The following is a 13,137-nucleotide window of genomic DNA, read 5'->3' as shown; positions in this document are numbered from 1 at the left end:
GTTACCAAATTGTCAACACCATGCGCCCCAAAAAAAAATCAATTGACTTCTTTTAAAACATTATAAAAACATGAAGAAGCCACAGTATTATATACTTTAAAAAAGCTACAATATTATATATTTTAATTTAAATTGATTTTCTCTCACATTTAACACTTCTATTTATCCAACTAAATTTCCAAAACATAGATTTTGAACCAGTTTTAATTATTAGGTCTTTATGTTCCATTTTTGCTCATCAATCTAGATTTCTCGAACACTATTTTTACACTATATAATTGGCTCCTTGTACTCTATTCTCACGATGGTTTGCTAATGTTATTGCAGGATTTAAACTCAGATTTATTTTTTTTAAGATAAAAATATTCATTCCCCAAACAAAATAAACATCTTTCACCGGACAAAATTGCCGCTCATGAATCTAAATGGCGGACAGGACAAACAAATAACTTTCGTGGAAATTTCAAACCTGCTCCAATATTATTCTCGTAGAAGAATACGCTGAGATCAAACAAAAAATTAATACAGAGACTATTACAATATTATTCTCGGAGAAGAATACGCTGATATAAATAATACAGAGACTATTCCAATATTATTCTCGGAGAAGAAGATGCTGATATAAAAAATATAAATAATACAGAGTATATTCGAATATTATTCTCGGCGAAGAATACTATGATATATTAAAAAAAAAATAGAGAGAGGCTAATTCATGATTGTAACCAATAATATAATTTTAAAGGGTATTGGGTGAGATTAATATAATTTTAAAGGGTATTGGGTGAGATTAATTGTAAATCAACTTTAAATACTAAAATTTCAGAAGTTAGAGTTAGAGTTAGTGAGGGGACTAGTTTTTATATTATTTATATTTTTTTACATCATAAGTATATAGGTATATAGTAAGGATTGATGCTTAGAAAAAAATTTAAAAGACTACTTACAAATCAATTCCAAACACTAAAATTCCAAAAACTGAAGTATCATTCTACACCCTCTATACAATAATATTAATTTAAAAAAAAAAACCTAAAATCATGTTCGTTTAAGCATTTAAGAAGCACTGACTGAACTTTCTCGCAACACTGTTTGATAATATTTGGTATGTTTAGGCATAATTCGCTATCCAATATGGTTAACTCGCGGGGATCTGTCAAATATTTTTTCCTTGCAGTATTTGTCATGAGAATGGCACGAATAATGGATGCAGACATACTCCATAGTGGGGAATTTGTGATAACAAATGAGTTGTCACTTGCTGATTCGTCCAATTTGACACTCTATGTAAACATCACTGTGTTGCAGGACGCTGTAGCCAAAGGAGCTGGTAAGTGTATTTGTGTGTGTCTCAAAATTTTAAGTTGATTCCTGACCAGAACTAATAAGGCCATTGCTTATTGCAGTTTGTTTAGATGGAAGCCCACCAGGGTACCATTTAGACCGAGGATTTGGACCTGGAGCAAACAGCTGGCTTGTTTTCATGCAGGTCAGTAATTTGTCTCGTTATTTTTATATTTATTTATTACCAAGGTTGTTTTTGTCGATTTAATATTGGTATTTTTTTTGTTAAGGTGATTTTATTTTTGTTATAGTGATTATTTTTGTGTTTCAAAAAATCATTTTATGTTTATGGCAGATTCCAGATGTTATCTAACATCTTTATATCGATTGCAGATTCAAGATATTAAAAAATAATGTGTTTATAACTTTTAAGACCCATCTACCTTGATGGAATTGAAGTCTTATCTAGTGCAAATTATTACGCAGGGTGGAGGATGGTGTAACGACACAGCATCCTGCTTGAACCGCTCTCACTCTGCATTGGGTTCATCTCCGTACATGGGGGAATCAATAGCATTTACAGGAATTTTAACTGATGTTCAAACAGAAAATCCAGGTATCTCAAGGCTATACTCTAAAGAGATGTGATGATCCATTGGTTTTTTAAAGGATTTATTGAAAGCAGAGAAAATTGTTGAACAGATTTCTATGGATGGAACCGCGTTATGGTTAGATACTGTGATGGGTCTTCATTCACCGGAGATGTGGAAGTACTAGAGCCGGTATGTTAATTTCAATACATAGGTGAATAGGAATTTTAATTCTCATAATCCTATACCAATGGAAACTTCTGTATCTAATGAACAGTATTTCAGGGTATCGAACTTTATTCAAGAGGACAAAGGATATGGGAAGCTGTAATGGAAGATCTTTTGGCTAAGGGAATGGATAAGGCAGAACAGGTACGTTTCCAGAAGTCAATATTTCTTGAAGTATATATTTAAATGCCCAGCCATTCTGAGTATGATGGTTAGAGAATATTTATTGTTTTAAAAATATTATAAGCAATATCTTTTAAGGGTTATTTATTTATCTAATAAATAAAAAAATAAATTTATACATTAATTAAAGTATTTTAAATTAATTTAAATTAATTGAAATAGTTTTGATTTAATATTTGTTATTTTGTTAATTAAATTCATGAATTAATATTTTGATCAGGCTGTTTCTATATGTATATATCAGTATATGTATGTATTTTTATATTGCAATTTGTATTGTTGTTGATATTAACACCTAAAATTGTGCTCTATCTTTATTGGCCTCCAACTATTTATTCTAAAAATTAATTGGGTTCTCTATATATAGTGAATATTTTTATAATTGGGTTCTCTATATATAGTGAATATTTTTATAATTGGATTATGTAATGTCAAATCAATATTTCAGCTCATTGGGACTAATAAAATGTTTGAAACAATTTAAGTTCTCAGAACTAATATAGTTGAGAATAATAAATTGTTTCATTTGGGAATTATCTTATCAATAAAATGTTTGAAACATTTCAAGTTCTAAGAACTAATATAATTGGGAGAAATAAATTGTTTCATTTGGGAATGATCCTATATGGGGATAGAGGGATTTAACTCTCAAAATTTATAAAGCCAATGATTTTTCTCACTAGTGCAATTTGCATTGTTGTTGATATTAACATGTAGAATTGGCTCTATCGGTATCCACATCTAACCATTTATTCCAAAAATTGATTCAATTATCTATCTATAGTGGATATATTTATAATTGGATTACTTAATGTCAAATTAGTATTTCATTTCATTGGCATCTATCGTATGAATAAAATGCTTGGAACATTTCAAATTTTAATTGCTAGTTTCATCTTACGTTATATAAAATTCCAACTTTTGAGGTGTAAATAGAGTGTTCTCTAAATATAGTATTGGACCAAATTAGATTCATTCCTTAGAATAACTTCCATTGATTCTTTTCACCTATCCCCTTTCTATCTTAGGAGAAGAAACATTGCCTCCATGAAATGGATTAGGCTCAAGAATACCCATTGAAAATATTCTAGGGTTCCTTGCTTTGTAAGATATGACTTTGTAAATTTCCATCCTAAGGCTCAATTCGATTGGCTTGTAGCATCTACTGATTCTGACATATACCATTCTCAAAGAATGAGACCATATCTTGATGTAATCCTATTATGTGATATCAATTAATGTTTTTCAATGGATATTTGTTCAATATTGGTTTGGAGAAATTTCCACCTTTAATTCCCTTCTCTTGTCATCTTTACACCTATCCTCATTGAATATGATTAGGAATCATTATATTATTTCTCCATTTGAAATGCAATGTTATTATCCTCCCCTAGTTGATTTGGAAGAGTGAGTAAAACAATCCATATCAATTGACCCTTACTTCCCCTTTTCTTTCCCTCGAAGGAATCTACATGTAGGCAATGTTCTGTTGTAATTGTAAACTAAATAATGTCATTAAATTTGATTCACACTATAATAGTTAGGATTCCAAAAGAACCTATGGATCTCATACTAATGAAATGAGGAGTTATATTCCATTGATCATAATTACCTTAGAGGCTAGGCCATCACACTTGTAATGTGATAGTCATTGATTTTATCTCGATATCTTGCTCTTTTTCATTCCTCTCATTCCATTAATCCATAGGATGAAGATGGAATGGAGAATACTCTTAAAATCATTTGTTGGTTCTGTCATGCCATGATCACTTACTCCCAACTAGAAATTGAATGAATGAAATGATTCGAGCTATTAGGATCTATAACAAATTGAAGAAAGATCTTTGTTTTCCATATAAAAGAATTCCAATATTATTCATATGGGTTATACTATTTTTTTTGTTAAGCTTGGTAGATCCTTCTTTTTCATTATAAAATAAGCAAGCTACAAGCACATAGAGTGAGGTTAGGTGGTATCAACTTGTCCATCGGGAAACCAGGTATGTTGACCACCTAACCGCATGATAAGCCATCCACTAACAAAAAATATTAAGTCTATCTATCCAAGTTAGATAAGTTTGATTGTCATGTCCACATCCATATTATTTTTTCCTATATATAAATATGACTGTAAATTGGAAATTAAAAGCTATGCGCATGAAAACTAATAAAAAATAATTGAAAGTCAGCATTCTATCCATCCTATCGATGGAGGTCGAAGTGATTGGGGTTGGATCTTTGGCACTAGAGCCTGGCAACTCTCTTTGTGAAAACAAGCAGGGGAAGTGTCTCTCCATGTGGCTAAAGAAACTGTACTATTTCGCCAATTGAAATTGCAGCTTATAAAACTCTTGTTTGTGATTTCGAAATCCTGGATGGCAGACATCCAAATTTTCTCCATGGCCTTACCAAGGAGACATTTCATCACCCAATAAAGATGTAGGGTATATTTAAATTTAGTTGCTCTTCCTCTAGTGTTGCTCGAATCCTGAACCAGGAGCTTCCAGTCCTCCAGATCAACTTCATCCATGCTCGCTTGTCGATTTATGTCTTCCTCCCATTCTTCTATCAACCACTGATCTCCTCCTTGGTGCCTTCCTTGTATGCAACAGTCGCTTCACTTATCAGGTTGGCCATTGGTTTTCTACCTCGGCGTTTACCCGAGGTGCTTGGTTTAGCCTCAGCCTTGATCACCCGTGGCCTCTTTCCTTGGCCCTTACCTTAACCCGGTCTACCCATTGTCGCCCTGTCGCGGTACCTGTCGGTCAAATCTTGAGGATGGCCCAAAACTAGCCTCTACACTCTTCGCATCCGAGAATGATTACTATTCAGTGGACCTAATATGGGAACAAGAAACCAAGATTTCCATAACATTATGTTTTGTATTTCCAACCCCTGAAGACTCTGCCTTTTCACAGAATCTTCCACCCTTGGTTCATTTCTATAACCCCCAAAATGCATGATCCCCCACCCAACATGACCATGACCCACACCCTGGTAACTTTTCCCCAGAAGATGCCCCAACATGCCCATTGCTTCGCAAATGCTTTAATCTCAGCCTTGGAGGCGAGGTGCCAATAGCGAACCAACTATATATCCTATAACATGGTAGCCAAGCTAATGGGTTCCAAGTCTCGTACCTCCCTTACTCGTCATTGTATGACCATTCCCCATCCCCCAAGACTCATCACAGTTTTATCCTTGCCTTGACTAGCACTGTAGCGCAAAATCTGACCCTTGGGCTGCAAGAGGCACCCAACCCAAACTCTTCTTGCCTCTCGACTTCCCCTCAACTAGTCGAGGCCGACATGGCTAGCGGTCAATTCATGCCAATTCCTACACTTTAGAAAACCCCTACCCATGACAACCTCCCCACTACTAGCTTTCCTTGGGTACTTGTCATCGACCGTCAGGAGCCAACCCTACCAATTACCCTCAACACCCATGGAGAAAACCAAGAAACAAACTTTCATTAAAACATAGACACTGATAGCGTTCCAGCCCTCGACCCCCAAGATTGCCATGCAGAGAAGACAAAGGTATTCTCCCAGACTTCCACCCTCCACATGAAGCCCAATAAGCTCCACACGAGAAAGTTAAATCCCATAACAGATAGACACCAGGGAGGAACCCATGAAGCTCGGATTATTCTAGCAAACGCTTGACAACATGCATATCTCCTAGCTAGAGTTACTTTCGCCCATAAACCCAGTGCCCCTAATACCCCAATTATCAAACGAGACATGGGGAATCATGGTGTAGTGGAGAAAAATCCAGTTCACATACCCGGTAGCCAATGTTTGGAGCCAATGGAGCCCCCATCCCTTGCCAGGACTCTACTCTAGTCTCGCCTTTCGTACCTCTGCTCTTTCAAACCCTGGCCTTCTATCCTTTACCATAGTTGGTAAACTTTACCAAATACTTTTGTCACCTTCCTGCATTCCTGTTGTCTTAAGCATGTCAAATGCCACGACACCCTCTCCTTCAAGTGTGTGGTGGGCAATGGAAACATTTCCTTGTGTCCTTATCATAATCACTACCTTAATGGCTTTATCTCACACCTCACACCCCGATCTGGGGCATATGGGTTATACTATTATTTCTTCTTCTCATAACTATTTTTTAATTAAATAAGGAGCTTCTTTGTCCGATTATTGATCTCATTTAAAAATAATATTTCATCTGAAAATATAAACAAATCTCAATAGTAAAATGTCATGCCAGGAGTAACTCCATGAATTTGATTTTATTTGCATTAAGGGAGAATATGAATATATACAAGGAGAGAGAGACTATTGGGTTTCATCTCCCAATGTTTCTTTGTCTTCCAACTTCCTTTTATTTTTACTATTTACAATATTTACATCAGTTTACCTAATCCCAAATATTAGGTGTCAACATTCCCCCCATTAATCTAAAGGGATGTTGGTGAGCTAAACATCATTCTGAATCTTTCAAACTTTTCCCTTCCAAGTGCTTTGATGAAGATGTCTACAATCTACTCATTTGTGGAACAATGTTGTAGGTGGATTGTTTTGGCCTTACCATGATGTCAAATCATATGGGATTTTGTATTGATGTGCTTCATTCGATCATGGAACTTTGGGTTCTTGGCCAACTTTATTGCAGAAGTGTTATCAATCAAAAGAGAAGTCGAGTGTGTTTGTTTCTCCTACAAATCTTCCATAATTTTCTTGAGCCACATAATTTCCTTCATTGGTTCAACTACTACCACATATTCTGATATAGTTATAGAATCTGTTGGAACTGATTGTTTGCATGACCTCAAGGAGACAACTCTTGATCTAAAACTCATAACATAACCTGAATTAGATACTCTAGTTTCTTTACCTCCATTGAAATCTGAATCAGAGTATCCAATCAAGTTGAAGTCATCCACCGAAGTATGCCTGAGTCCAAAGTCTTGAGCTCCCTTCAAGTACTTTAGAACTATTTTTGCAGTATACTAGTGATCCTCACAATGTTTTTCCATAAACCTAGAGAGGATTCCAACATCAAATGAAATGTATGGTTTGGTAGTATTCAGGTAGTTGAGAGTTCCTACAAGCTATCTATACTTTGTTGCATCCTCAAACTATTTTCCTTCAATGGATGTGAGCTTTAAGTTTTTCCCCATTGGAGTAATAAAGGGTTTACACTCAACCATGCAAAACATGTCAAACGCATATCCAATGTACTTCTTTTGAGAGAGGAATATAAAATTTGGATGTTGAGTTACTTCAATACCAAGATAGTAGTGAACATAGCCCAAATCTGTCATTTCAAAACATTTCCTCGGTTCTTTCTTTATGGATGCAATGTAGGTCTCTTTTCACCCTGTCATGAGAAGATCATCTACATAAAGAAAAATATATATAAATTGTTTTTCCAACTTTCTTGACAAACAAAGTTGCATCATCAAGATCATAATGTTTGAAATTGAGTTTCAAAAGATGCTCAGTTAACTTTTTGTACCAGGATTGTGGTGCTTGGGCCATTCAAGGATTTTACAAGATTGCATACTTTGCGTTCCTCACCCTTTACAAAAAATCCTTCTATTTGGGACATAAAAACATTCACTTTTAGATCTCCATTCAGGAAATCATTTTTTACATCCATTTTCTGGACTTTCCAACCGTTCTTAGCTACCAAGGAAAAGAGTGTCTAGATGGTAGCTTAATTTTCTGTGGGGGAAAAAATCTCCTCATAGTCGACCCCTTCCTCTTGTGCAAAGCCTTTTGCCACAACCTTAGCTTTATGCTTTTCGAGTGAGCCATTTTTTTTATACTTGTTCTTGAAGACCAACTTGTAGCCCATTGGTTTGGTTCCTAATGGAGGAGAAACCAACTTCCAAATGCCATTCTTGATTTTAGCATCATATTCTTCATGCATCGCTTCTTTCCATTCCTAGTGAGAAGTGGCTTCTTTGAAAGAAGTTGGTTCAAAATATGTAGACAAATTCAATTCACAGACATAAGAAACATCCATATCAATAGGTGAATCAAGACTCTCTACATCACCTCCATTTTTTCTAACAAAGCATCTTGTTCCCATTTTTCCAAGCACATCAAGATGAACACTTTCAAGTGTCTTTGTCAACCATTTTGGAGGACACTTCCGAGATGGCCTGGGTTGCTTAGTTGAATGAGATGGGGTTGAATCAAGATTTAGTCTCCCAATTTTATCAATCACATCAATCAAAGTGTCATCAGTGGATGGATTCCCCCTTCAATATGTGGAATCTCATTATCAAACTCTTGAAAATACTTTGCATGTCCGAATATATCCAAGAGATCAAGTTGTTGCTAAAAAACATTGTCAGTCTTGGAAGATTCAAGAAAGATCACATCTCTAGATATTATAAACTTCTTATTCACTTCAACATAGAGATGGTATGCTTTGGAGGTTGTTGATTACCCTAAGAAGATACATTTTCGATGCCTTGCACCGAGTTTGTTTCTTTGTTCCTTAGTTATCAAGGCATAATAGGCACAACCAAAAACCCTGAGATGCCTCATCGAAGGAATATGTCCATACCACATTTCATAGGGAGTATTGTTTTGTATAGCATGAGATGGACACCTATTCTTTATATACACAACACATAGATTTGCATCAGCCCAAAACACCAACTTAAAATTCTTGAAAAACATCATCGAATGTACCATATTTAAGCTTGTATTGTTCATTCTTTCAGCTACTCTATTCTGTTGTGGGTTATAAGTCGTGATAGTTTGATGTTTGATCCCATGTTGGTGAAGATAGTTTTCAAATTCATTTTAAGTGTGTTCTTTTCCATTATCAGTACGAATAGAGCCAATATGATATTATGCATCATTTTAAATCCATGCATGAAAGTTATTGAATGTTTCAAATGTTTTAGATTTGTTCTTCAATAAATAAATCCAACACATTATGTTGTATTCATGAATAAAGTTCATATTATATTTATTACAATTTTCAGAAGGAACAGGCATTGAGGCACTTAAATCAGAATGAATGAGTTCAATATTTCGATGTTCTCTGGAATGAGAATCATGAAAAGGTTGTTTGTTGTGCTTTCCTAAGATACAAGCATCACATTGCTTAAGTTTCCTAGGAATTTGAGGTAAATTAGAAACACCATTTTCATTCAGCTTACGGAGGTTGTCATAGTTCAAGTGTCCAAATCTAGCATGCCATAAAAGAATTGATGGAACTATACCTTCATCATAGTGAGAAATGTATGAAAATTTATTGTGCATTAGTAGAGGTTCCTTGCAGCTTCAAAAGTCTTTCCTCCTCTATCCAAGTCATTACAAGTGAGTGATCTAATGCTTTCCTCACCTCAACCTTGCCATCAAATATGTGAATGGAGTTTCCTTGCCGGTGGATGTAGACCAAAGACAACAAGTTTCTCCTCAACTCTCGGAGGTATAGAACATCTTGTAGAAGAAAATATATAAGTCCAAGCAGTTTGATCTTGATTCCACCAAGACTTGATGGCTTGAGTTTTGACTTGTCTACAAAGTATACTGCTCCATCAACATTGTGAGTGTATTCTCCAAAAAAATATCTTTTGAAATTCATGTGGCAAGTTGCTCCTGAATAAAGAAATTGAGCATCTTTCCATGAAGTAGGCGAAGCATTGAATAAGTCTTGAATCACTCCAATGTTGTAATGTACCAAAAGATATTAAGAGGAATCAAGTTCTTTTCCTTTCCCTTTACCAAGTGTTTTACCCTTTTTTTTCATTTCTTTCCTACTTGATTTAGTCCCAAGGAAGCTTACAGGTGGAAGCATCATGTCCATCTCTATTGCATCGTATGAAATGAACATCAAACATTTCTCCTTGGAAATGTCTCCCGCCCCTACATCTAAAATTATTCCTTCCTGTTCCTCTTCGACCACCTCTTCCTCTAGAAGAATCTTGTGCATGATTCTTCTCTTTTTCTGCAAAGCACACAACTTCTTCATAAGGCTGAGGAGTTTTCTTCTTCCCAAAATCCTTCTCTCTTTCCACAAACCTATTCTCAAGGGATTCAAAGGTAATATACTTAAGTTTTCCACTTTCTTGCAATGACTCAAGATAATGTGAATAGGTGGGATATAGTGCCTTGGAAAAATCTATGAGAGGAATATCTATTTCAACACTAGTGGATTTTATGTCATTCATAGTAGATCTTACTTCTAATGTTAAGGCAAGAGGGTCATCATTTTTCAATTCAATATTGAACAACTTAATCATCAACCAAACAACTTCAATTTCAGAGTGCGAGTCATACAATTCCTTCAACTTCTTTAAGTATTCAAGTCATTTTAATATGCCGAAATATGTTGACTCACCTCTTCATTTATGGAGGATTCATTATCTAGAGTGGAGTTTTCAGGTGCATTATCTCTTTCTCCTTCACAAATACCTTTCCACAACTCATTGAAAATAAGGGTATGTTTTACCTTACTGAACCACTCATGGTAGCTCTCTTTGTCGGAGGGAATCAATTCAACTACAAATAAAAGTGAATGCATCATACAATCTGATCTGTGCCCAAAATAATTACAATGGCCCCAACAAAAACTTAATGTATTTTCAAAAAAATTGACTCGATCTATCTTAAAATAAAATCAATTAAAGATGTAGTCTCTCAAATATACCTCCATACTATTTCGTTACCATATAAAAAAGGGAGTGAATGGTACATCCCATACTAAAAGAACTTTGTAAACATTATTATTCCAATAAATAAATAATTATTAACTCAACATACTCACTTCATATTATACCATACACACTTCACAACTTAATATACCATATGCACTTCAACAAACAATTTGACAACCCAAGCGTTGCACATCGAATTACAAGGTGTTCAAAAAATTAGAGTAAGGAACGATAGCCATTGCAATGTAAAAGGTGAATGCACATGTATATACTTCATCCAAGTCAGAAGTGTCTCGCAACATAGGATTTAACTTAGTCATGACAGAGCCACCGCACATGGAATTCAATGCACCATTCGACTAGATTTTTTCTAATGCTCAAAGTAAACATTCATGCACAACATTCAATCAATCCTGAAGAGCATACATACCTGCTCAATGCTTCAATCATAGTCTATATGTTGAAAATAATACTGAGAGGGTGGGTGAATCAGTATTATCAGATCAATCAAACTTTTCAATGCTCAGAAAAATATACGCTACTTCAGTTAGGTGAACCAGCGTGTACACGCTACTGTGATTAAGTAAAACAGCGTATAAGAAGAAAACTCATAATTTAGTTAGCTTATTCTTCAGTTAAGTTCATCAGGACATTATTCACCACATTAACAGTAAGCAGGTGCAGTATAACAAAACAGATCAAAAACCACACACATGAACACCAAGATATAAGGTGGAAACCCAATGTGGGTGAAAACCACCTGCTGCAAGTTGTCTCTATCTTTCTTTAATAAGAAACTTCAGTTTACAATATTTTGTACTGGTGCAGCCTTGTACCAGTACGCAGGCTACAACCTGCAGAAGGCTACAACCTTCTCTCGTTCTCCAAACTTCCTTGGAAGGGAGCTCCAACCCCCTTTGCTCTTGTACTAGCCAAGATACTAGTACGTAGGTGCTGACCTACAATCTTCTTTCCTTCAGGTACCTCCTTTCATACATTTTCAGACTGGATATTCCTGAAGCACAACATTACAATCTGTAGACCCCAATTCATTCAACTTTCACAACAGATCCATGAAGCATAAAACAACCAATACTAGAATTATCAAACTTTGAATCACTGAACCACTGAACCCTGTCAATCACCAGATACCAGAACACAGAGCAGTCTACAGAACTCTGCAATAATAGTCAGATCCAACTGCAAACCCAAAAATCAAGCTTTAAGAGATATACGCTACTTCAATGAGCGAAACCCGCATATACACGCGCTTTTACCTAGGCCAACCTGCGTACAGATCTAAAAATAGATTTTCTCAACTTGCAGCTGTACCAGACATCAGTTAGATCCAGAACATAATATTGCGACAGTATGCAGATCTAGAAATACGCATAACCAACCATATCATAATAGAGCATTTCAAACCATTAGATCCCGATTTATCCTTAGATCTAGTCTTCCATCCACCGATGTGATTTCTCCTTAGCTCATATCAAGCAACCCAGACCCTGCATATCAGATCTCTTTCTCTCTTAGATATTCAAGCCTTGTCGAAAGATGATTTTGCCTAATGATCTTCTTCTCCTTATATAGCCTTAGGCCTTGCTCAATACCAAGAGCCAAAACCATAGTAACTCAATACCATCAACTTCAAAACTAGGGATCGACACGCCCATCGAGACACAATGGTCCGAAACCATAGGCACAACTTCCAAGGACTAACCACCATGGACCAAAGGTACTTTTCCACATACACGCGCTTTTTCTGAATCCAACTAGCGTGTACACGCGACTTGGGTTTAACGAACCTGCGTATATGAACTTCCTTGGCATGCTGAACTAAGATCTGTCTTCTGATTAAGTTGCCATCACCTGTACCAACCTCTGAGCACCTGTACCAACCTCTGAGTGAGTTGCCATCAAGGACAACACTTGAATCATAATGCCAACAATCTCCCCCTTTGGACTTGATGGCAACCACCACACCAAGTCATTCTCCCCCTTTGACATCAAGGGCAAAGGGCTGTGCTCCCCCTGAGGACATGCTGATACCTCTGCTTGCTGTGCTGACTCATGCTCCCCCTGACAGTAGGCCAGATCTGCAAAAGATGTTCTTCAACAGGACTTATACACCATAAGGGACCTTCCTATCACCAAAAGACTCAATACATACATCCATATTCCCTACCAAGAAGGGACATATCAGAAACA

General features: G+C 35.9%; 1 protein-coding gene across 1 annotated transcript in view; it reads left to right on the top strand.

The window, feature by feature from the left end:
* The first annotated feature begins 1,203 nt into the window (after nt 1–1,203).
* The window catches only part of LOC149215451 (pectin acetylesterase 8-like), a 163,424-nt gene continuing 151,490 nt past the window's right edge, over nt 1,204–13,137 (top strand). The window contains exons 1-5 of the mRNA XM_089389717.1: nt 1,204–1,330; nt 1,407–1,489; nt 1,771–1,900; nt 1,987–2,066; nt 2,160–2,250. Of these exons, the coding sequence (XP_089245843.1) occupies nt 1,204–1,330; nt 1,407–1,489; nt 1,771–1,900; nt 1,987–2,066; nt 2,160–2,250 (511 nt within the window). The remainder of the gene's footprint in view (nt 1,331–1,406; nt 1,490–1,770; nt 1,901–1,986; nt 2,067–2,159; nt 2,251–13,137) is intronic.

Source organism: Pinus tabuliformis, chromosome 1_1 (genome assembly GCF_031772625.1).
Source record: "Pinus tabuliformis cultivar Carrire ecotype Pingquan chromosome 1_1, CPIR1, whole genome shotgun sequence".
Taxonomy (NCBI): Eukaryota; Viridiplantae; Streptophyta; class Pinopsida; order Pinales; family Pinaceae; genus Pinus; species Pinus tabuliformis.
The sequence above is the reverse complement of the archived record's forward strand: the minus strand, read 5'-3'. Positions and strand labels throughout refer to the sequence as shown.